This window comes from Zalophus californianus, chromosome 1 (genome assembly GCF_009762305.2).
Source record: "Zalophus californianus isolate mZalCal1 chromosome 1, mZalCal1.pri.v2, whole genome shotgun sequence".
Taxonomy (NCBI): Eukaryota; Metazoa; Chordata; class Mammalia; order Carnivora; family Otariidae; genus Zalophus; species Zalophus californianus.
Window position 1 is genome coordinate 209004984 of NC_045595.1, and position 25418 is coordinate 209030401.

Below are 25418 nucleotides of genomic sequence, written 5' to 3' on the forward strand. Positions count from 1 at the left end.
CTGATGTGTCTGGAGTAGGTACCTCTAAAAATAGAGGAATCATTTGTTAAGAGAAAATGAACTACTCGTCCGATCTCTCTTATGCATGACTAACTCACATTCTTCTAAGAGAATGTGACACTTAACCTGGGAGTACCAACGACATGATAAAACAGAAAAAAAAAACACACACACACACACAACATTAAATAGGTATTCTATACAAGTCATTGCTACATAAAAAATAAAAAGGATATTTTATAGAAAAAATCCACAAAAATATACAAAATATCTTATTACTGTTAGCAAATTTACTCTTACCAGTTTAAAACTGTCAGAAGTTTTTTAAGTGTGTTTTTACTACCTGAGAGTCTTCAGATGAAAGGCCACAAGCAGAACATACCTAACGTGGCCACAGAGTTTCTATTTGAACTCTCAGTGATGGAAAGTTCTGTCCTTTGAAATTTAGTTCCACTGGTGGGTGGCCAGTTGGAGAGAACTGATCTTTCTATGGAGCTGAAAGCACCCATTCTGTAACTTTCCCCATTAACGCAGGTTTTGTCCTCATCTAGATTTATGCAGATTATGTATAGTTTGTCTTAGACGCCATAATATCTAAAACCTTCATCATGCTCCCCGAAACCTTCTCATCTCCGGGCAAAACATCCCTCAAAGTGTCCTCCAGATGACGTGATCTCAGATCTTTATCCTCCTGGTCACATTCCTGCAATTCCATTCTATTTACCAACATCCCTGTTGACGCATCAACTCTGGATGCATACGTTGAAAAAAAAAAAAAGACTCTACACCAAAATATTAGTGGAAAGCATTTCTGGATAGAATTATGGACTACTTCTATTTTCTTCTGTTCTTCTACATTTTCCTGATTTTCTACAGTGGGCATATGTGACTTAGATAGCCAGGTCATTCAACATTCACGCCTTCGCCCACCATCATCAAGCGCCCACCGTGTGCCAAAAACTGTTGTGTGCAGTGAGCATGCATAAACAACAAATTAGAAGCTCTGTCCTTGTGAACTTGCCTTCCATCGGAGGAGACATGCAGTAACGAAGAAGGAAGAGGAGGAAGAGAAGTAGTAATAGTCACAGCAGTAATAGTTACATGAATAGCATGTGAGAAGGTGACATAAAACTGTGAAGGGGAGTAAGAGTGAAGTTGGGGGGGGTGGTCACTGGTAAATAGGACAGTCAGGGAAGGCCTTACTAGGAAGGTGATAAAGACCTGAAGGATATTGCACAGAACATTCCAGACAGAAGGAACAGCAACTGCAAAGGCCCTGGGGTAGCAACATGCCTGAAATGCTTGAGAAATACTAAGAAAGCCTGTGTGGGTGAGGTAAAGAGAAGAAAGGGTTAAGCAGCAGGAGATGAGATGGAGGAAGTAACGGGACCAGACTTTGTAGGGCCTCATGAGCCACTGGGAAGACCCGAGTCTTCACTCTCGGTGAGATGGAAAGCAGTAGAGAGTTGGCAGCTGTGGAGTGGCATGCTCTCACTTAACGTTTTTAACAAGTCACTTTGGTTGCCTGTGGAGAGCAGACCCACAAAAGGTCAGAGCAGAAGAAAGGAGGGTGGTAAGGGAAGCAGAGTCAGGATCCACACACGGGATAATAGGGGCCCAGAGCAAAAAGCCAGCAGCAGAGAAATGCCCACATTCTGGATTCCCAAGATGCAGCCCCCAGTATTTGTGGAGAAAACACAGTTAAAAGAAACGTCTGGAACTAAATGCGACACTCCTGATGTGGTCTTACGACGCAGAGGAGATAGGGTTTTACATTTCCTTTCTCAGGGTATCTTTTTCCAGCAAACACAGAAACCCTCACGCCAAGCCAGCCAACATGCTGAGAATGATTAAGTAAGGTACACAGCCCGTGCGGGATCGGACCTACCGAGGGCGAAAAGCTCTCTAAGGGCAACCACTCCCACTAACCACAGCCTTCCCTCCTCCATCTTCCCCTGGCTCCGTCTGAAACTCCCTGCATCCTTGTGAAGGCTCCTCTTCCTGGACTAGTCTCTGTTCTTCCAGATCCTTCATCAACTCATGGCCCCACTGACCTCCCCGTGGGCAGCCCTTTATCCCCCTCCTGGTACCCTGAAACCTCTCATCTCCTTACTAACCAGAAGTCTGGCCACGCCCTTGATCTCCCCTTTCTCCACCCACCCCCGAGACAAGGCACTGCTGAAGAAATCATACCATGCAACGGTACTGGTCAGGTCTACCACAAATCCCGGAATTGTTTAAGCTCATTGGGAATCTACTTCTACTCCTGAACTTTTTTGTATTCATTTCTAAGTCACTTCCTATGTAATACCCAGCACACCTGTTGGAGACCTGGTATTTTCTTGCTCCTCACCCCCAACTCTCTGACCTCACTCACAGAGGACAACCTTGTTCTCTATCTCCTCAAGAAGACTGAAGCCACAAAACGTAAATTCTTTCACTGTGAGCCTCTCATTCTCAAGGTTTCTCTGTAGCTTCACCCATAATCTCCCCCTTTTCTCTTGACTCAGAGGAAGAAGCTCCCTTGCACCTTTCCAAATTTAACCCTCCGTCTGTGCCCTGGATGCAGGCACTAAGACATTTTTCCAGCATGTTGTTCCATACACTGTCTTGTCCCTTCTGCATCTTCCATCTTTCTTCCTGCAGTGGATATGTTCCCCATGCAAGAGAACTTTCTCCTATCCTAAAACAAATAATCCAAACCATCCCTTGACTCCACATAAGTGAACACTCAATATCTCACTTTCCCTTGTTTCAACAAAAGCTGGTTGAGCCACTCATGTGCTATAATTGTCGGACAGAAAGGCAAACAGGATATAGTCCCAGCCTTCGCCACCATATTTCTCAAAAGATCACTCAACACTATGCCATTTCACCTGTGTTTTCTTTAATTACTTGCAACATGGCTTCTAGAGACCTCTACCGAAAGGTCTGGCATGATGGAACCACAATCACTCCCAAGAGTGAGACCCTCCCCTTGCTCTGTGATCTTCAAAACCCTCCAGCTCCTCACTGTCTCCCAGGCTCCAGTCCACCCCTTGCTGGACATCGCTACTCAACTCTCAAGCCACAGGTCAGAAACCAAGTTCTCCAAACTTCTCCAGCCTTCTAACTCCTGTCCAACTCCACCTTTTCCTCAGGAACCTTCTTATCCCAAGAAATGGCACCCTCCTCTCCCAGGCCTCCAGGCCCAGCCTTCAGTAATCCTTAGCTCCTCCCTTATCCTCATGCCTTGGACCCAGTGGGTTTCAAAGGTGGCTCTCCTGCATATGGCACCTTAGTGCCACTGCCCTCCTCCATCTTCCATGTCCCACGTCTTGTCCCTTTGTCTTAAAACCTTTCTTTTACCCAAAGTGAGTGGCAAACCCTTAAAATCCCATAAAATGTTTTATTATTTTTTGTTACCACATCCACTTGTATTAGAACTTTTTATGCTATGCCTGACCTTCCCAACTCACACAGAAGTGCTCCAATGACGGGAATCCTGTTCTATTTCTTTTTCTGTCCATCACAGAGCCATACACGGTGCAACCACAGCTGGACAACGCTTCCTTCAGTCTTGCCTTAGTACACCCTTCCTTGTGCAGGCGTTTGCTCCTGTGACATGACATTGGGCAGTGCTTACCACACAATATACATTTGCCACAATCACAATATTGTTACCTGAGCTCATTTTTCAGTGCTCACCCCCTAAGAGAATGCATTTCTCCTTTTTTAATCTAAATTCAATTAATTTACATATAACGTATTATTAGTTTCAGAAGTAGAGGTCAGTGATTCATCAGTCTTATATAACACCCAGTGCTCATTCCATCACATGCCCTCCTTAACATCCATCACCCAGTTTTCCATCTTCCCCACCCCCCCCCACCAGCAACCCTCAGTTTGTTTCCTATGATTTAGAGTCTCTTATGGTTTGTCTCCCTCTCTGGTTTCATCTTGTTTTCTTATTTTTTTTAATTTTTATTTTGTTTTTGATATACAGTATTTAATGGCTCTACTCTGGGGCCAAGGCTTTTCCCTCCTAATCACTATGTCTACATCAAAAGAAACACAGTAAGAGAGAGCTGGAAGTGAAACAACCTGGTCTAAGAAACAACCTGGTCTAGACCCCAGCCCTCAGTCCCCACAGAGAATGCTTATACAATGCTTATGAGAGGCACCAGCTCCTGGGCTCAGCCTCCCAGAAACAACTGCACATCTGGGGAAACAGAATGCCCAGACAGAGCCTCCCACTGCATCTGGCTGTCCATCTCCTGTTGAGCTCCCTCCCTCCTGGAACATTTCTTGAGAGTAAGAATGATGTCAATTAATCCAATTATTTCTAGTGCCCAGGAAATGAATCAATGATGACTTATTTCTTGTTTGTGGATGGATATATGAACTGGTTCTCAACTCAGCTGACAACCATGGGGAATAATATTCCTCGAAGCCGATTGTGCTTGTCTGTAGGCAGTGTGCCTGTTTGTAGAATTTCTTCCTGTAATTTCTTTGAGCCAGAGTATGAGCTTGGGTGTTGGAAGAAGGAAGAGTCTAAGGGATGACTCATGGAGAATTTCCCATCTCCACTGGCCCAGTCTGTCCTGGATCACTTCTGCGTCAGTTCACGGGGTTAAATGAAGAGACATGGATTTTCTGCCACCTTCTTGACCTCAAATGTCCTGATTTGGCATCCAGTTTCCCATGTACGCAGCTATGGGTTTGTTCTTGCCAAGATATTTGGAATTGGGTTAGTGATGAAAGAGGGTGTGTTCCTCATTGCACAGCAAGGTCTCATGGCTGACAATATGTGGTGGACTACATATAATATTTATGAACCCCACAATGACATGTAAAATGTAACATTCTGGCATGAGAGAAAATGAACAAAAAGACTATTATTTTGCAGTCATAGAAAGAGAAAGAGAAGAAGAAACAAAAAGAGAGTCACATACATAGGCAAGAATGTGAAATGATGGACCTACAGCTCTGCTATGATCCAACCAGGTTTCTGCAGCACTCTGTGGATTCAGCAGACACTGGCTAAGCATTTGCCAACGTCCCCTTCCTCCTAGGTGCCCAGCTAACTACATTTCCCAGCCTCCTTTGCAGTCAGGTTTGGTCATGTGATCGAGTTCTGGCCAATGGGAAGTGAGGGGAAACCTGGCCTGCAAAACACTCGCATAGGGGAATCCCCTGTTCTCTTTCCCACCCAGTGGCTGAATGGAAAGGCTTCCGGGGACCACAGAGAAGGACAGAGACTGGGAGGGAAGGCGGCTGGGTCCCTGAACCACTGCTTACAAGAAAGAGAGCTACCCAGGAGAGCCACAACACCGGGAACCGCCGCCACGGACCCAGGGAGAAACACTTCTGACTAGAGAAACTGCAGGGTTTGTGAGAGCTGTTAGCCTTCCCTGATTAACCCTGAGGTCGTTCCTCACTCTTGCCTGGCACCCCTAGCCAAACCGAACCCAGTAATCTGAAGTTACGCAGTAAGGAACTGGCATCTTCCAGCCTAGCGATCATCATGTAAGAAGCACTGGGTCTTCCTACATCCGCCCGTGTTTTGAGAGACTCTTCACTTGGACACGCACAAAGCACATGGATTCAACTACCCAAAGCTGCAGGTGCTCATCCAGAGAAAGTCCTAAATGTTTCTGTGTCCTGGCATGGTGCTATCATGTAGTATGTTCCCTGAAGTGCCAAGAAAAGTGCTCAATCACCCCCAATAACTATGGAAAAATGAGAAATTTGAAACTTTCTCTATTTTTAGTTGCTAACATATGCATTTCTGCAAACTTTATTTAAAGCCAAAAGAAATATTTCCATATTGAATTTCAGTAGTGCAATATGCTGTTTTAGAATAAAATTTTAAAATCTGGTACATAAGGATCTGTAAAGTTATGTAATCTCTGCTGGGTTTCACAGACAGTGTTGCTCCACCTTGCGAGTTATACATGGATTGCCAAGGTTTTGTGTCACATGCTATTAGGGAACATCTCCCAGACTTCTAGGGCCCCACAGGGGAGTTTTAAAGATCTGTGAGGATCAATGACCCAAGATATAGTAGCTTGAGAAAAAGCTAATATTTTTTTTTTTTATTGGCTAAATGTTGGACAACTTAGAAGTCTTGGAACTTTAACCAAAGAAAACAATACAGTGGTCATTTAGATGTGAAGCTCTTAAAGGTGCAGAGTAAATCATAACCACATGAGGGAAGACTCCATGTGTTGTGGACAATTACCCTGGAGTCTTCAGAAGACTCTCAAAATGTTCTAGATATGTCTTTTGAAGTGCTTGTCCCACAAAGATGTGTACCCCAGCACCACCTGCATATTTAACCTTTCTTCCTTGCCCCTAAAGATACAGAGATTGGGGACAAATACAGTTTTTCCTTGTGTGTCAGCAAGTGAACAACATTTCTAAAACCTGTGTATTATTTGGAACTATTATTTGACATATGCTGTTGGCAACTGGCATTTTATATTTCATTTTATGATATTTTTTTTCTTTTAATTGTAGCATGGTATTAAGTTCCTGATGGGACTTAGAGTTCTGGTGTCAGACGTTCGGCAGAGACCGACTACTGAAGGAGAACATGCTTAGAGTTGCCCCAAAGTTGGTCTGCTGAACTCAGCCCGCCATGAATCTCAAGGGTACAAGAGGTCAACGCCATAGCAGAAGTGGACGAGTAAGGTGGGAAAGGGGGCACAGTTCACACCCTTCTTCCACATGTGGTTTCTCAAGACAAAACAGGTCAGAATCAAAGGAGGCAAGAAACCTTAAATTGTATGGGAGATTGAAGTTTAAGAATTAAATGAACTTCTCAATACCTGAAAATAAAATTGTGCATTGACCATTATAAGGAACATAACACTATCAATGACCTGAGATATCATTTGAGAGTGGAAGAGGGGATGCCTGGGTGACTCAGTCGGTTAAAGCGTCTGCCTTTGGCTCAGGTCATGATCTCAGAGTCCTGGGATCCAGTCCTGCATTGGGCTCCAGCTCCACATTGGGCTCCCTGCTCAGTGGGGAGTCTGCTTCTTCCTCTCCTTCTGCCCCTCTGCCTGCTTGTGTGTTCTCTCTCTCTCTCTCTCTCAAATAAATAAATAAAATCTTCAAAAAAGAGAGAGAGAGTGGAAGAGAATATTTCCTCTAAACAGATGTGTACTTGCTGATCCAGCTTATTAAAAAAAAAAGTTACATATATGTATGTTGGCACTCCGATAGATGAGCATGATGATTTGTAAAAATCATACTGGTAACACTTTTAAATTTCAATCTTCAAGACAGAGTAAGTCATAATCCCTTCTACTGAGGTCCTATTTAGTAGGCATTCTATTTTTCCAAAGGCATTCCAAAACTTCTCGTCCAAAGGCAAAGATTACTGTAGGTGTGCCTCAAACAAGAAATACTTTTCCACCACTCTCCAAATCCTCAAATAGTAAACAGTAAAAGCATGGAAATAGAAGATGGAACAGTGTTTAACATCACCACAGCATTCCTACAAGCCTGGAATAGATCTTCTTTAGGAATTACTTTATTTCCAATGATATGTCTGTAAAGAAAGTGGCTTTAACTGAGCCAAATGTAACAAGAGAAGAAGCCTCGCAGATACACTTACCACACACAGAGGTAACAAAGATCACAGTGCAAGATGAGGGGTAAAGCTAATGATCCCAATGAATAAGGCAAAGACATTGAGGTACCTTTAAAAGAAATGAAGTCATGAGGGCAGTATTTGTAAACAGTTTAACCATCAAGACAGAGAAGAGTGAGAAATGTACAGTCTTTCCTCAAGATGGAGGGAAACACATAAAATAATGTGACTGTATAATCAGAACATAAAGAAAATATCAGAGACCCAGGAAAGAGAAGAGAGATCAGGCAAACAGAAGAAGCACTATAGGATGAAGGGCATCTGTAGGCACCCACAGGGGACAGAAAACTTCATGGAGCATGGAAGCCACAGACCCTGATGATTCAGGAAGCCTGGAAGGTGGCCTGGTGAGGAAACAGCAGAATTAGAACAGAGAAAGCCATGTGAGCATCCTCCCCCAAATGTTCTTTCTGGTCAAAAAAATTCCCAAATCTGGTAGAAGCAGGAGGATGAAGCAGGAGCATGTTGGGAACAGGAGTAGAGCTGCCTCCTGGTGACACATGCAGGGACCTTCCTGCTTTCTAGCACAGTACTTGGTAGGAAACAGATTGCTTCCCCTTGGATCCCATTTCATTTTAAGCACTAAAGACAATGGCACAATGAGGCCCAAGGCAGACAAGAATAAAGCCCAAATACTGGACTCAGATGCTGGGGGCGGGGCAGGGAGGTTGATGCCATGCCCAACATGATTTGGGTGTCTGAATAACCAACAGAATTAACCAAAAGCCTTAGAGAAATTTAATGTCAACCCTGAATAACAGAAGAGGCAGATGATATCATAAACAGAGTAAAAAATGGTTTGTCCAGAGGTTTAAACCCAAAAAACATTCAAACAATAGAATTAGTAACTGTGAAAGGATTTTTTAAATAATCATCATTTTTTTTAAGCATTCCAACTTTCCATCATGGTGGCACTGGGTAATGGTGGAACTCTGTGACACCCAAGTGCCCCAATCCAAGTGCTAGGGACAAGAAGCTTATTCCATGTTGGGAAAATCACATAAATCTTGTGAACAACAGGCATTCACTACTGAGCGGGAGATAATCCTGCAGATGGTAACAATGGAGTAACAGTGTCAAGCAAATGGTGACCATGTGGACTTTTCAGAGGAGCTTGCTGCATCCCATTCTTCTGCAGATGCCCAGAGCAGCTGTGGAAGGATGCCTCTCAGCTCTCCCTTCAACAAAGAACCCAGCATTCACCTGAGCAGCCCCCAGCTGCTCCCAACTCCTGCTCTGCCCCATCCCAGACGGCCCCGAGCCAATAACTGAACACAGTGGGGGGTGAGAGCCTGGCCACGTCTGCCCAGTGCAGGACCCCTCCAAAGGCCACCTCTGCTCCAGGGCTCCCTGCGGGGCTGGTCAGACTGTCCAATCTGTGTCTGGTCTGAGGATCTCCTTGCCCAAACCTACTCCATCCTCATTTTATCGTTCACAGGCACACCCCCACCCCGTCCCCTTTAATAAACTTCTTGCATTTCTAATTCTGTCTCAACAGCTGCTTCCCAGGGAGCCCAATGCAATGCTCCTAAAACTGATACTAGAGGGAAGTGACTTTCCATGCCCCAAAAGGAAGATCAACTTTCCAGAAAATAAAGCTTCCTATAATTCCGGTTATCCATGGTGTTAATTTGGCCATTTTAAAGGCAACGAACAAGCATCACACATTTTAATCCTCACTGAGTGAACTGATGATTGAAACATTATTGTCATTATGACACAAAATAATTAGGATTGTATATAACATGTTACTTTTCTGTTTTCAGGTAAATTTAAGTAGTTTTACTTGATGCAAAAATAATAGTACTTAAATCCTTTAATTGATTGATATCATGTGTTAATATTAATCAAAAGGTTTTCTAAGATATACACTTTTTAATAATGTAAAATGTGTTTTAAAAAAAAAACCTGTGAAGGCATTATGGCTAATTGAAAAAATCAGTCAGAGAAAGATAAATATTGTGTGATCTCACTACATGTGAATCTTAAGAAACCAAACTCAGATACAGAGCAGCATGGCTTTTGCCAGGGGCTGGCGTGGGGAAATGGGGAGATCTTGATCAAAGGGTACAAACTTCCAGTTAGAAGATGAATAATTCTAGGATGTAATACACAGCCCGGTGATTATAGTTAACAATACTGTATCTTGAAATATCTTGAAATACTTGAAAGTTGCTGAGTAGGTCTTAAATGTTCTCACCATTAAAAAAAAAAAAAGATAATTAGGGGCACCTGGGTGGCTCAGACAGTTAGGCGTCCGACTCTTGATTTTGGCTCAGGTCATGATCTCAGGGTCGGGAGATCACACCTCACTCCGGCTCCATGCTGGGCGTGGAGCCTGCTTAAGATTCTCTCTCTCCATCTTCCTCTGCCCGTCTCCCCGTTTTCTCTCTCTCTCTCTCTCAAAAAAAAAAAAAAAAAAAAAAAAAGGATAATTATGTGAGGTGAGGGCCATGTTAACTAACCCTACTCTGGTAATCATTTTGCAACATATCCATACATGTATCAGATCATCATGTTGTATACCTTAAACCTATACAATATTAAATGTCAGTTACATCTCGGTGCCTGGGTGGCTCAGTCAGTTGAGCAACTGCCTTCGGCTCGGGTCATGATCCTGGAGTCCCGGGATTGAGTCCCGCATCGGGCTCCCCACTCAGCCGGGAGTCTGCTTCTCCCTCTGGACCCCCCCCCCCCAGGCTCTCTCTCTCTCTCTATCTCATTCTCTCTCTCTCTCAAATAAATAAATAAAGTCTTTAAAAAAATGTCAGTTACATCTCAATAAGGCTGGGAAAAGCAAAAACAAAAGACCTCCTGTTATTTTTTCTTATCCATAGCCACATTTCTTTACCAGGTATGTGTGACAGCACGTGCTTTAGAGGTTGTGTGTGTGTGTGTGTGTGTGTGTGTGTGTGTGTGTGTGTTTTAATTTCAGTTTTGAGGAATCAAGTAATGGGTCTTACTTTTATTGGATATATGTGAAATTTCCATTCCTAAAGACTAAGAAATAAGTGCAGCAGCATACTGTTTAAATTATTCATAAGATAAAAATATCTTCTCTCTTTGGGTCTGTTTTCTTTCCTGATGTCTTTGTTCATTGCTAATATTGTCTATTTATGTGTAATTCTTCCAAGACAACCTCTCCTGAGAGCCAAAGAGGAAACCACCCAGCTAGCCTAACCTGCAGGCTCCAGATCCCTTTTCTAATGTGCAATGAAATAGGTAAATTTACATAACCTTTTTGTCCCCAAACAATAACAGAAAGCAAGTATTTGAATTGAGAGTTGTTTCAAACAACATAAGTCATGAAAAATGTGACTTGTTTTTGACTGTTCCTTTAGGCATACACTTTTGATTAGGGATGAATAAATTTAAACATAAAAGCATTTTAAACTTGGGGTTTAAAACAAAGGACATAAGAATCACATGGTTAGTGTTTTATATTTTTGTCAGCCTCAAATATAGTTGACTCAATACTACCACTACCGTAAAATTTTTTAAGACTAATTTGAAGGTCCACATAAATTGGTATTATTGTTTATTTTTGGATATTGATACTAGCAGCATATTAGCAGTTAATGTGTAATGCAAATGAATAGTACTTTCCAGAAAGTCCACAAAGAATCACTAAAAAATTAATAGCCATGCTGCAGTCAAATTTGTTTACTTTTTTTTTTTAAGTACATTCTCAGAATTAACATGGACTCTCCATTAAGCAATACACAGCGAGGATTTTAATTCAACCCTGGAATTTGATCTTTAAAATTAAAAGAAAAAAAACAACTTTCTCTGCTTTTTACAGTTCCTGCTTTGGGATAAATCCCAACATCTGGATACCAGAATCAGAGCAGCAAAAATCCATGGAGACACATGTGCAATTTTATGCCTGCAAACACACTACTTTTTAGGGTGAAACCACTATGGTGCTTCCCCCCTCATTTCTTACTTCACAGAAATCCTGTGGGGCGTTTTCCAAACGTATCCAGAGTAAGAAATCATATATGATAGATCACAACCCACTATATACACACTCGCATATAGAACTAAAGTGAAAGTTTTCTCAAATAACACGTTTGCTTTCTGTATGCAGCGCACGCTGAGAGTTTCCATGCTATTCCATTCCATTTCCTTTTGTTAATCCCAGCTTTGACTCACTTCCACAAACGGGTCATGACCTGTAATCTGAAAACCAGGGCTTCAGAGCCTTGCCTGTAAAAAGGTTGGCCCTCAGGCCAGCAGCCCCTGCAGCACCTGGGGCCTCAAGTGAAGTGCAGAATGTCAAGGCCCACCCGAGTCCCCAGGTGATGCGTCTGCACAGGGAAGTCTGAGAAACCCTGCTCTTGAACGCAAAACTGCGGAATGAGGATCTGTCATCTGAACTGAATTTAGACCAAGAATGTCTCTCAGAACAACCTTTGTTCAAAGAAGCTCTGTCAGTCCAGTGACTTCAAGAGGCCATACATTTTCCGGCAGGATGAGTGAGTGCAAATGAAAATTTATTTTCAACTTCCTGAACTGCCTCCAGTGGGTTTCCGTCGCTAGCACAGGGTTCCTGATCTGGGATCTCTGGGTTCTGGGGGCAGGTGTGCAGGGCTGCTGAGTCAGCCGCAGAAAGTTCTGGAAGCATACAGGAGTGTGTGTGTGTGCACGCACGCGTGCGCACATGCACTTATGCTGGGGAGAAAATAACATAATGTTTAGCAAATCTCTAAAGAGTTCCACGATTCAAAAACAAAATTAAGGTGAACTATTAAGCTACGAAAAGACCTGGGGTAACCTTAAATGCCTATTACTAAGTGAAAGAAGCCAATCTGAAAACACTACATACTGTATAATTCCAACTATATGACATTCTGAAAACCACAGAACTATGGAAATAGTTGAAAGATCAGTGGTTGCCAGGGGCTGGGGTGGGGATAGGTGGTGGCAGGGAGCGATGAACGGACAGAGCACAGAGGATTTTTAGGACAATGAAATTCTTCCATATGATTCTACAGCATCCTATGATATGATACCTACCATCATACATTAATCTAAACCCACAGAATACACAACACAAAGCGTGAATCCTAATATAAACTATGGACTTCGGGTCCATGACATAATGATGTCAATGTGGGTTCATCCATTGTTAACAAATGCACTACTCTGGTGCAGGATGTTGATAATGAGAAGGCTGTGGGTCTGGGGGTAAGGGGGAGAGGGGGAATCTGTACTTTCTGCTCAGTTTTGCTGGGAACCTAAAACTCCCCTAAAAATAAATATACATAAAAGTTAGGACACACTGCCCTTGAGAACACATTGTCTCTGTTGCACATCAGTGGTGTGGTTACAATCATACCTATAAAGGAGCATAGAGAAGTATAAAGAGCAGGTGAATACCAGATGGGGCCCTCTGTCCCAGAATAGAACACGGTCCTTGGAACATTCTCATTTCATTGGACCGTTGCTCCTTAATTCAATCAACACAGACATGTTAAGTATCTACTAAGAACAAGGTACAACGAGAGACAGTAAGGACCAAGTGATCCCTTTAAGTCATGTATAATCTAGCAAGCAGAGAAAACGAGCACACAGATATCATTATATGGTAACCATGCCCTCCTCTCTCCAAATGGCAAGGAGCCAGATGTCGAGATCTGGAGGGTAGAAAGACAAAAGCAAGTGGCCAAAAGAGCATAAGGCAAACAATTCAGTTCACTGTTGAGTGGGCACTGGGCAGACAGGTATAAGCACTTGGACAGAGACACCAGCCACTTCCAGCCTTGACCTCTTCTGGTCAGTCTGTGCCACATCCTGATTGATGTGCCCATGCTCCCTGTCAAATATTTGGATTTTTTATCCTTCAGGGTCCCTTAAGGGGGGACTAGCAGGAAAAAGTTGCCGCAAAGTGATGCTGGGTTCATTCTGTACAGAATGAAGAACTCCAGATGGAAGAACCCAGCTTTGACGCTAAAAGCCAACACTGCGTGTCTTCTGTGAACACTGAACGCCTTTGGAGGTGGTTCTTAAAAGAAAATAGGTTTTTCTTCTCTTTTTATTCAACAAGTCAAACAGAAAACTGGGAGACATATAAAAGTAAAAATAAGGAAAACATCATAGGGTGCCTGGGTGGCTCAGCTGGTTGAGTGTCCAACTCTTGATTTTGGCTCCGGTCACGATCTCAGGGTCCCCACATCAGGCTCCATGCTCGGTGTGAAGCCCACTTAAGATTCTCTCTCTCCCTCTGCCCCTACCCCCCGCTGTTTGCACTCTCTCTCTCTCTCCAAACAAAAAAAAAAAAAGAAAGAAAGAAAGAAAGAGAGAAAGAAAAGAAAATCAGATAAGAACTGCCTACATTTGAAAGTTAAGGGAAAGATAGTAAAGAAAAATATCAGTAGGCGCAAGCAAAAAAAAAAAATGTTTATCTCATGGGTATAATTGCAAAAATTAAAAATCAGAATAAACATAAAAACCATCTGTATGACAAATACAACATAGCTCAGAGTTAATATCATTAAAATACAATTTATACAAGCTGTTGAGAAAAGCACTAAACCTTCTAAATCCTAACTGTGAGAAGAGCTGCCTACAGGAATCTACTGCAGGTTTCTTCCCTTTTATGTTTGTACCACACCAAGGGGACTTTTGGACCCTCCAGGCAAATCACTGCTGCCAAGGCTGCCCATAACTTCTGAGTTGTCAAAGCTGATGGTCCTCACCTTTACCTTCTACCCACTGGCTCTTGCTCTCAGCCCTGCATGGGTTCCTCCTGCTCGCCCTAACCTCTGCATGTTGGAGGGACTCAAAGCCCATCCCTAAGGCTCTTCTGTATCTGGGTCCCTGGGTGACCTCATCTAGTGACCCAACCTTAAATGCAAGCTTATGACTCAAAATGTATGACTCAATCAGATCCTGTCACTCATTTTGCTTCAGACCCTCCAGTGGTCCCCAGCCCCCACATGCAGGACAAGATTTAAGAGTCTTTCCCCTTGCATATCAGAGCTGACACATACGGCCTCACCACCACCTCCCCAAGCCCACATCCAGCAGCTCTATCCTCACTCTACACCAGCCCCCAGTCTCCTTGCTGTTCCTTCAACACACCAGGCAAGCTCCTTCCTAATGGCCTTTGTACACATTGTTCTTACTCTCCAGGACACTCTTCCCCCATGTGATGATGTGGCTCATGCTCTCACCTCTTCGGCTCTCTGACTGAATTTCAGCTCCTTCAATGACCTTCCCTCACCTCCTGTGTAAAATGGCACCTCTCCCTCCATGACCTCTTGCCTACCTCTTGCTTACTTTACATTCTGCTCTGGAGAATATCAACCAGCATTGACATATGTATGTTGTAATGCTGGTTGTGATATTGTAATGTTACATGTATATAAACATATCCTATCTCAACTCCTAGAGTGTAAGCTTCATGCAAGCAGGGATCTTATCCATTTGGTTCATGCTCTACTCCCGGCAGTGTTGAATGATTTCATCGAAATGGTCAAAAAACTGACCAAAGAGATAATGTAACTTGCTGATAAATGTATGAAGTGATCACTTGCACAAGTTTCCAAATGAAATACCATCTGTAAAACTCCCCTTTCCACCTGTCAAATGAGCAAAGGTTAAAATTCACAACACAGTGTGATCAAATACTTGTTGGAGAAGTAAAGAAAGGCACCATTGGGTGGGGGAGATTGCTAGCAAAAGCCTTAAAAGTGCTGGTGCCCCTTGAATCTATCACAGTTTCTGGGATTTACCTCCCGCTTCTGGGAGGATTAACCTGGCCGCGTGGGGTAAGCAGGTGAGGGCCGGTAGGAAAACGGCGTGCAGAGCCACGGGGACTCCAGAGACAGAACAGGAGGGAGACAGTGCAGACCTGCCCTCGGGCCACACAGAGCAGGGGCTATGAGGGGGACACGAACGGAGAGGTGAAAGAGAGAGAGAAATTAAAGGGATGCCTTAAACTTTAAGCCTGGGTCCCTGGAAGAAGTAGCCACCATGAAAGAAAGAGGAAGAGAACGACATCCACAAAAACGCTTACGTGATGATAACAACAGCAACCACTGCTACTTACTAGACCCTGTTCTAAGGCCCTCCCATGAATCACCTCACCGGATCCTCCTACAAGCACAGGGGATAATGCCATTGTCCTCACTTCACTGATGGAGACCTGGGGCTCCCAGGGGCTCAGGAGCTTGCTCAAGGTCAATCAGCAAAGGTTCTGCCTGAGATCGTAAAGTCCGGCTTCAGAGCCTGTCTGCTCACCCACTACTCTATAGCTGTGCCCGAGGTGCTCGAGGCCAACTGCATACAACCTCTAACCATTCTCCCGGGAAGTGATCTGACTCTCCTCCAGCCCTGCCTACACTTCCTGATAAAGCTGGTGCCCTCCCTGAAGGTCAGCTCTCTGAATCTCACAGTGAGGAGTCATCAGTTTCCAGGGCACGGTGCAGCATGCCTGGAGGAGCATGCCATTGAACCCCAGTGCATGCATCCTGAGCACAGCCCCCGGCAGTGGATGACACAGAGCTCCGCCCGAGGGGCACAGGAAGCCAGTGAGGAGACAGAACGTACAGCCCAAATTCCAGCAAATCTGCAGGCAGGCCCATCGGATGATGGAAGCCTCCACTCTTTTTGCCATATCAGATTCTGGATATCTTTAAGCATTATTATTTTCTGATTATAAAAATAATACACATGCATTGGAGAAATTCTGGCAGATATGCTCTTCTATGTTTAATTAAGTGCCATTATTCCGCAGAAAGAAGTGTGGCTATAAACAGTCACCAAGTCGTCAGGCTTGCCGGGATGTGTGAACCCCGCTGGAATCTCATCAAAGCTGATTTATTGAGGGAAAAAAAAAAAGCAGCGTATCAAAGGCTTACATCATCTTCACAGTAACAGACTCTGGGGGGGGAACTGGGTCTCTGCTGAGTATGTCTTCAAAAGGACAAACTTCCTACCCTCCTGTGAAGCAGTGACTATAAATCAGGTTTGCAAAGAGGTGCGAAATGGTTACGACTCAATGGGTCTTTTGACACCCAGGTGGGGATTAGGTAGTGAGCTCCACACTTCTCCCCGGGGACAGGGCACATCACCACCAGCCAGAGAAGTCCCCCAACCCCTCTCTCGGGAGGCAGGCTGGGCACCTTCTTGCACCTGCTCCGTGTTCCTTTAAGAGTCCCGCTCACATGCTAGCTTCTCCGGCTTCCCAGTGGCCACACATTTAACTCACTTCCTAAAACTCTTCTAGGACCTTCCATGACACACAAACAGGGCTTATGTGTAGCATCTTTTATCGTCAGAAACATTTAGCGTCACGCCCAAAGTGGCAGCCACAGAATCACGTGGGAAAGAAGTCAGTTCAGCAGTTTACTGACTTACATCGTCCACTTCTCTCCTGAGTACTCTCTCTCCTTCCTTCTCCCCTTCTACTGCTACTATGTAAGAGTATGCTAATATAGAACATTATCTATTAATAATAAACAATATGTTATATAACTGCCATATTTAATATAATATATTGCTATATTGATAGTATTAATAATATATTAACATATTGATATCTTATATCAATATATTGTTATTAGTGTTAATATATTAGTAACAATATTTTATTAATATGGCAATACATTCTATAATTACTATAATATATAAATATAACAAAACGTAATATATAACATATATTAATATTATACAACCAATGCAGTATTAATAACATCATAATATATTAATAATATGTAAAAGGAATAAGTGCTTAGCATGTGCCAGGCACCGCTCTGAATGCTTTAAATACATTATCATTCACTAATTTAATCCTCAGGATTCTACAAGGCAGGTACCCTATTTAGTTCCATTTTACAGCCAAGGAAACTGAGGCAGTTGATAAGTGAGTTTCCAACCCAGACTATCTGACCCGAATACACTTAAAAAATAAGCAAAACATATAAAAGCTGAAAGGAAAAGGAGAAGGGGGAAGAATCACAATCAGAAACAAACCCGGATAAGCCTATTTTTCAGTCCTTCTGATGTAGAAGCAACAGGAAACCTGGACAGGGACCTTGTTTATTTCACACTCCGCCATCCGAGACCGATCCTCACACAAAGTCCTGGGGCAGGAGCTAGACTAACTAGAAGTGGACCACAGAACGGGGCCCGGCTGTGTCCTTGGAGGACAGAAGGTCAGTGTGGCAGCGGAGTGACCAACTCCAGGCATCTCTAGGCGTGGTGGTGAGCTGCGCCTGTGCCCCATCAGCCACGTGGAGCATGCTCAGAATCACCCTCATGCTTCCCCTACAGTAAACATTAAAGTGTGATCCCCAGGAGGACCCGAGGCCTCGAGGCCGTCTGCGGGCAGAAACAGCGGGACAGGTGAGCACAGGTGGGCACAGGGGGTGTGAGCGGGACAAGGCGGGCCAGGTGAGGACGACCAGTGAGATGCTGGGAGCAGTTCAGGCAGCTTCCCTTAGATGCCTGCCCAGCCCCCCACCCTGGGTCCCTCCTTGACTGCATGCAGCGCCATATCCCAGGTGTTTGGGAACATGTGACTTGCACCTGGACTGCAGGTGCTGCATCTCTGTGGTCTCTTATGCTCCCACCCACCCCCCCAACCCTGCTGTGGGCACATGGAAGGCTTTGATAAATGTGGTGAGCCACTCTCAGCGCTAAAGGCAGGGGGACCCGCTCGACTCAGAAATGGCTGGAGCTGCCCTGAGAAGCTCATGCTCAGCCTCAGTGCAGACTCGGCTCTCGTCGCAGTCCGCCACCCGGATGTCCCTTGACCAGCGCGGACTCTCACCTTCCGTCCTAGACCAGCACTGGGTCAAGCGATCTCTAATGTAACGATTTGCTAGAGTACAGAGTGGTTTACAATTAGAAAGTATCTTGCCAAGCATGATCTCACCTCGAGCTACCCAGCTCCATCTTCCCTTCCTCTTCTTTTATCCTTCTTTACATCCTAATTTTTTTTTATTGTAAGTATCACTCTTACACAAACAGGAGAGGTAATAATTTGTGAACTTTAAAGAACAGGAAGCAAACACCCTTGTATGCGCTCCTCAGCTCACAACAAGCAAGACCAGGACTTCAGATGCCCCTTCCAGAAGCTCTCCCCGCCCCGACAAGGTAACTCCTCTCCTGAAGTATGGACTCGACATGGCTTTTTTCCTTTTTCGACACATACATGTTACTCTGAAAACATAATGTTTTTTGGTTCTGCCACTTTTATCTTTATATGTGGTATCATATAAAAATGTATATGTATTTATTCTCTATGACTTGTTTTTCCACCCAACTTTGAGAATCGTCCGGATTAATACACAGACACAGGTAGACACTTGTTGATTTTCACTGCTGTACAGCCTTCTATTATAGGACAGGAAGGCCGTTTATTTATCCATTCTCCTGGTGGGCACCTGGCCTGTTTAGTTCTGCTCAGGTGCATCTCCGGGTGTCCAAGTGCAACAGGGTGCACGTCCAGGGGTGGGAACACCAGAGCACAGGTGGGTGCATCTTTAGCTTTACAAGGTAATACTCAACTGATACCAAAGTGGTTGTACTGGTTTACACTCCCACCAGGGTGGAAGAGAGGACCCTGTGTGCCACATCCAAACCTCTGAGCTCTAAACCTGTTTTATCTGTATATTATTATGTTTTTCCCTAGCCACTTCTCAAAGCAACTAGCCCACATGCCCCACACATGCACCCATCTACTCTGCTGTGGTCACTGTGTTTTAAGGTTGTGCACATACATGGAAATTATGTGATGTTGTCTGGGAAGTGTACGTGTTCTCATGAATGTGAAAAGCATTATGCCATAGAGCGTACTGTTTTAGATTATTTTCACTCGACTTAATATTTTGTAAGACATACCCATGCTGCTCCATGCGTATTAGCAACACTAATAAACGCTGTATCTTTAAGATGGATGTTACCCCCACTTATAGACTACCACAGGAACAGCTCACGACAGGTCAGCACTCAGTGGGGTTTTGGTGTGTTACACATAATAACTCACTGAATCCTCACGCTGACCCCACAAAATAGATGCCCGCATTTCAGACAAGAGGAAAACCAGGCACAGAGATTAAGGAACCTGTCCAAAGTTAGTAAATGATGAAACAGGATTTGAATCAAGTCTTTTTTTTTTTTTTTTTTTTGAATCAAGTCTTAAGACGCCAGAGCCCTCGCTCTGATCCATGGCATGAACCTAGCTAGGATGTATGATTCAGGAGGTTTTGTAACCAGCAACTCCAGATTACACCGCTGGTGAACCCGTGAGTGAAACTCACATCCACGCTGTTCCCCTCGGTCCTGTCCTCGCTCAGTCACCTGCCAAACGCACAGCCTTCTATGTGAATGGCAAAGGGAACAATTGGAAAATGTGCCAATCAGGGGTCTCTTTAAAGCTGTAAACTTGACTAATACATTAACCCTCTTCATCAAATGTTAGTAAATGAAAATATTAAAAAGATGGAACTCTTGAGAGGACATGCAATAGCGGAAATTGAAAATTCCTTTATCAGAATGAGAATTAATGACCAAAAGCTTGAATCCTAACAGAATGAATCTGCAAGTCCCTTTCCCTGCAGGAGACGATAGCATGGGTCCATCTTTGGCAGCGATGGACTCCACCCCCCTGCAGAGCAGAAGCATGGCCACACGAACCTACCATGCTAACATCATGCTTCTGGAACATGTTAAGTATAATTTCTATTATAAGAAAGGAGGTGGAAGGGCCAGCCAAGAAAGACAAAATGTGCTGAGTGGGGCGCCTGGGTGGCTCAGTCATTAAGCGTCTGCCTTCGGCTCAGGTCATGGTCCCAGGGTCCTGAGATCGAGCCCCGCATCGGTCTCCCTGCTCCGCGGGAAGCCTGCTTCTCCCTCTCCCACTCCCCCTGTTTGTGTTCCCTCTCTCGCTGTGTCTCTCTCTGTCAAATAAATAAATCTTTAAAAATAAATAAATAAACAAAATGTGCTGAGTGACTTAGTATTATCACCAACAGAGAATAAGCTAAAGTCTTTTTTAAAGTCCTGCTCATTTTCTTTGTTACACTATTTAAATCAAGAATGTTTTCTATTTCACAGTTACTTACCATCCCTCCCTTTTATTATTATTTCTAGCTCCTTAAACATATAAAATGGTAAAAGCAATTTGTTCTGGCAGAAAAGAACTATAGTAAATCATGCAGAATAAATTTCTTAAACACCAAAGAAACACTGCTTCCCTCCAGATCAGTCTACGGACACAACTGTGAAGGACACATAAAAGTCTGTCTTCCTGCCACCTGCCATGTGAAGTCACTTCTGTGGAGAATTCACGTCCTTTTCGGATGAAAACAATGTTCAGTAACAATGCACCAAAGACAAAATCTTCCACTATTTACATGAACACATCCAGAGGAACCATCCATATGCCATTTACAAGAACTTCCCCTCCCAGAAATAAAAGATGCGCTCAGCTCCGAACCAGAAACTTCTCAACACATAAAATTTTACTGAATAAATTTCCCAAATCAGGTATTTTAAGGAAATGGTGGAAGGCCATCTATTTTTCTAACTTTGTTGTCAAGGACACCAATTTCATTACCAAAAAAAAAAAAACAAAGGAAGTCCAAGAATAATTATTCAAATTACAACAGGTGGAATTTGACAGATTTACAAAGGAGACAAATGTCTCTGATATAATTCTCTCCAACTTGGAGTCAACATCAGCTGTTAGTACCTGCAGCTTCAAATTGTCAGTTCATTTTCAAAACACAAAGAAGCCATTTGAGTTGAAATTTATTTTTAAAAATCTTTCTGGGTTACCATTTCTCTTCATCCTTCACTTACATTTATGATAACGACTACAATGATAACATGATACATGAGAGCTGAAAATACAGCTCAGTCCTGAGATCAAATAGGGACATTGCCACTAAACATTTTCAGAGATCATGTTTCTCAGGTTTATCGAAGACTTTTGGCCTTGATGAATTAAGTTTTACAAATCTGCAATAATTTCTTGCTTACTTCATCTTTTCCTTCTGGTTAGCTAGGAATAAAATGCCAGTCAAAATGAATTTTGGTTGTTGACCTTCATACCCTGATGTGTAGAAGATACTTCTTGTATCACCTTCTCTGTGAGCTTGTATTTGCATCCCGCAGCTTCATAGTCAACAGAGAAGAAAAAGAAAAATGTCTTCCCCACCCTCATCCCTGTGTGATGTGGACACACTTGCCAAATATGCCTCAGGTAGAGTAGCCTTATCACACTCTCAAGAGATTTCCCACTTGCATTTTGTGGACAGAACTGTCCCACCCCAGTGAAATATCACACAGAAATCACATTGTAGTGTCCTCCAGAAAGACCTGCCGCTCCTCCCCATCTCTGAATGAAATCCAGAACCCTCAACACTCCCTGGGTCACCCTTCTTTCTTAAGGAATACACTGAACTCATTACCTCTAAACGCATTTTTGAATGTGTACAAATGTGAATTCCACATGGTACGTAACACTCCCCAATGTATTGCTTTTAAAACGCATGTGGGCATGTGTATGTGAGTGGGCGTGTGTGACAGGAGAGGGCATTTTATATTTTGGCAAAAAAATCATATCATATCATTTTCATAAAATTATATTTAGCCTTGCAATTACAAGCCACTGTCCATTTTCAATAAATGTTTTAGGCCAAGAATAGAGATTAGTAAAACCTACCAGGCCACTTAGGGAAAATGAATTTATATGGGGAACGTGAAGAACTGGCAAGGTGGTGAATGACTTGGGCCGGTGTAGACAGCCGAACTAACTAGTAGAGGTGTAGACAGCCTATCCGGGTAATGTAGCTCAAGCCCCAGTGCTTCCTATAACTTGGATCTGGGTCAAGTTATTAAAACCATCACTTCACTTCCTCCTGCAGCTATACCCGCGGGTACTGGAGTGTTGGCACAAACAGGCCAGCTTCCTCTCAGGGACTTTGGGTGGCTCAAGTCTCACCTCCTCGGTGCCTCCCCTCCAGAGGCCCCAGGAGGCGCCCCGGGGGGACAGGTGTGTGGGACAGCTGCCGAGATGCAGGTGTGCGCAGGGGAAACCACCTCTGAGCTCGGGAAGTTCAAGCCCTCGGCCTCAGGTAACCCCAGGCAAGCGTCAAGGGGGTGGAATTCAAGCAGAAGCTGGAAGAATCTGAATGGGGTCAGCGATCCTCTGCGAAAGGCCAGGCAGTAGGCATTTTCAGGTTTGCCGGCCACAGGGTCTTGGTCACAAGCACTCACCTCTGCCATCAGAACACAAAAGCCGCCACAGATGGTGTGGAAGTGAGGGAGCGTGGCTATGTCCCACCACAACTTTCTTTATGGATAATGGAATCTAAATTTCGTATCATTTACATGTGTTACGAAATATTATTTTTCTGATTTTTTTTCAACCATGCTATATTGCGAAAACCATTGTCTTAGCTCATGGCGATCTAAAAACAGGTGGCGGGCTGGAAGTGGCCCGCGGCTGAGGGTGGCTGCCCCTGCAGTCACTGATCCGTGGGCAGGCAGCCCCGAAAATGCAGCCCAAAGAGGAAGCTGCCCGGCCAAGGTGACACCTACCTTGATATGAGCTGCTGGGTCTGGGACAGTCTGAACCATGTCCTTCAGCAGATCAGCCCAGTCACCGTCCGCTCAGAACCGGAGACAGCTGGGAGACAAAAGGGGGCAATCAACACCACATTTCTGAGTTTTGCTTTCCATTAGGATCCAATGCAACACACCGAGGGATAAAGAATCACAGCAAACAACCCGTTTGCCCGCAAGCACCTTTTAGGCAAGCAAATGAAGTGACCAGAAGAGCCCCGTGTCTTCTGTTGGGAATGTCACCTACTTAGAGCCCCCATCAAACACTGGCCTGACAAACCCAAACAAACCCACTTCACGGGCAGCTCACGCACGTCATTTTACACGGGCAGCGTCTGTGAGTGATCATTTCAAGGAAGAAATGATACCAAAAATGAGACATTTTCTAGGATCTTGAGAGAACTGGCTTCTGAATTCCCACCAAAACGAATGCCATTCACACATCCTTTTAAGCTTCATGATTAAGCTCTTCATACAAAGCACAGCTGCCGTTCATGGCGCCCCTAAATGGCAGTCCCTGGACCAAGGGCTCTGCAGGCGTGTTCTCATTTAATCCTGACCACCACTGAGAGTCAGCATCCCATTGTCCAGTCGGGGACATGGAGACCCGGGGCGGGGGGGGGGGGCCAGAATTGATTTGTTCAGGATCCCTGGTTAATAAGCAACAGAGCCAGGATTCAAATCAGATTGGCCTGACTCCAGGGACTCTAAGACATTTCAGTTTGACATGACGAACAGGTTTCACTCTCTATTTTGGAGATATGTTAGTTCGCTTTGTTTTTTTTAAGATTTTATTTATTTATTTTGAGAGAGAGAGAGAGTGCGAGAGAACACAAGCAAGGGGAGCAGCAGAGAGAGAGAGAGGGAGAAGCAGACTTTCTGCTGAACAGGGGCTCAATCCCAGGACCCTGGGATCATGACCCGAGTTGAAGGCAGACGTTCAACGCACTGAGCCTCCCAGGCTCGCCATGTTAGTTCATTTTAAAAATTAATTTCAATTTAAACAAATTAAATTCCCAGGTGTCTATACTTGAGGGTTCAATACATCATCCAATATATTCCTTTACTCAGATTATAAACCAGTGTGTTCTGGCTACTGTCTGTCTGCCCCTCCCGTCCCCAGAGCCGCTCTCCACAGTCCCCTTCCCTGTCCTACTACTACTCTTAGCAGTAGTAAACAATGAAATAAAAATCAACAGTTCTACAGGACGATACCCACGAAAGCTGTCTCTCAAGTCTACCATTGACCACATTATTCCAGGGATATGCAAAAGCATTCACTGGAGCCCCAACCACATCTGTGTTCTGCCTTTCTGATACTCTCAAGGCACAAACACATCCACTCCCAACAAAGATGGACTTCTCAAGGGAGGCCTCCACCTCCAGGTCTGCACACTTATGGTCTGTCTCCCAAAAGGGCTCCATGGACTTCTCCCCAGATCTGGGGGAGCTTGGCTGGACAAAGGAGACAACAAACGTGAAAATTTCGGCAATACTTTTTACTACGGCCAACTTGCTTGATCTTAGAAAGTATGTAGAGTTTCTCTCTAAGCCTAAAGCAAGTTCTTTTTTGGATAATAGCCGCCAAAATTGCAAAAGGAATAAAGCACGGTCTTAAAATTGAATTGGGCAGCCGTTGAAGAGGACCCACAGTCTTGGTGTGCTGGTGAGAACAGAGGCTGGGAGAGAACGGGAGTCTGGCCAAAGCTCTCGTGAAGCTTGCTCCTCTGACCCAGGAACCTTCAACTCCCCCAAGACCATCTCCTCAGGAGAGTAGAAGTCACCTCGGGAAACCAACAGTCTGATCCCAAAGCCATTCAGCCTGACAGAGGCCCATCCTTGAGTCCTCCCGACAAAACGAAGGCTCCCCACTGCAAGACCCCACGCTCAGGAGCAGACTGTTCTTTCTGCATCTTTTGGTGTCCCCCAGGGCAGCTTACCCCACACAATTCCTCCTTCCCAGCACATACACGCTTCTGCTCACAGCAAGAGCTGAAGCTCGTCCCCTCCCAGCAAATCAGAAGAAGGAACGTTCTGGGAGTCCCGAGCCAAGGCCTTAAGAGATCCAGAGGATTCCTCTTCTTGCCTCTGGGAACCCAGTTCCCATACCTCAAGCAGCATGGAAATGTGGCCAAGGCCCAAGGTAGGTGCGCAGCTGACAGCTAGCCCTTCATGCCAGACCCACAAGGGAGCC

At 44.3% G+C, this 25418-nt stretch overlaps 1 protein-coding gene across 6 annotated transcripts in view; it reads right to left on the reverse strand.

The window, feature by feature from the left end:
• Positions 1 to 25418, reverse strand: part of ERG (ETS transcription factor ERG) — a 252399-nt gene that overhangs the window by 152785 nt on the left and 74196 nt on the right. For all 6 annotated transcript variants that reach the window (XM_027584632.2, XM_027584631.2, XM_027584639.2 and 3 more), the window contains exon 3: positions 23201 to 23288. In XM_027584632.2, the coding sequence (XP_027440433.1) occupies positions 23201 to 23239 (39 nt within the window). In that variant the 5' untranslated portion in view covers positions 23240 to 23288. The remainder of the gene's footprint in view (positions 1 to 23200; positions 23289 to 25418) is intronic.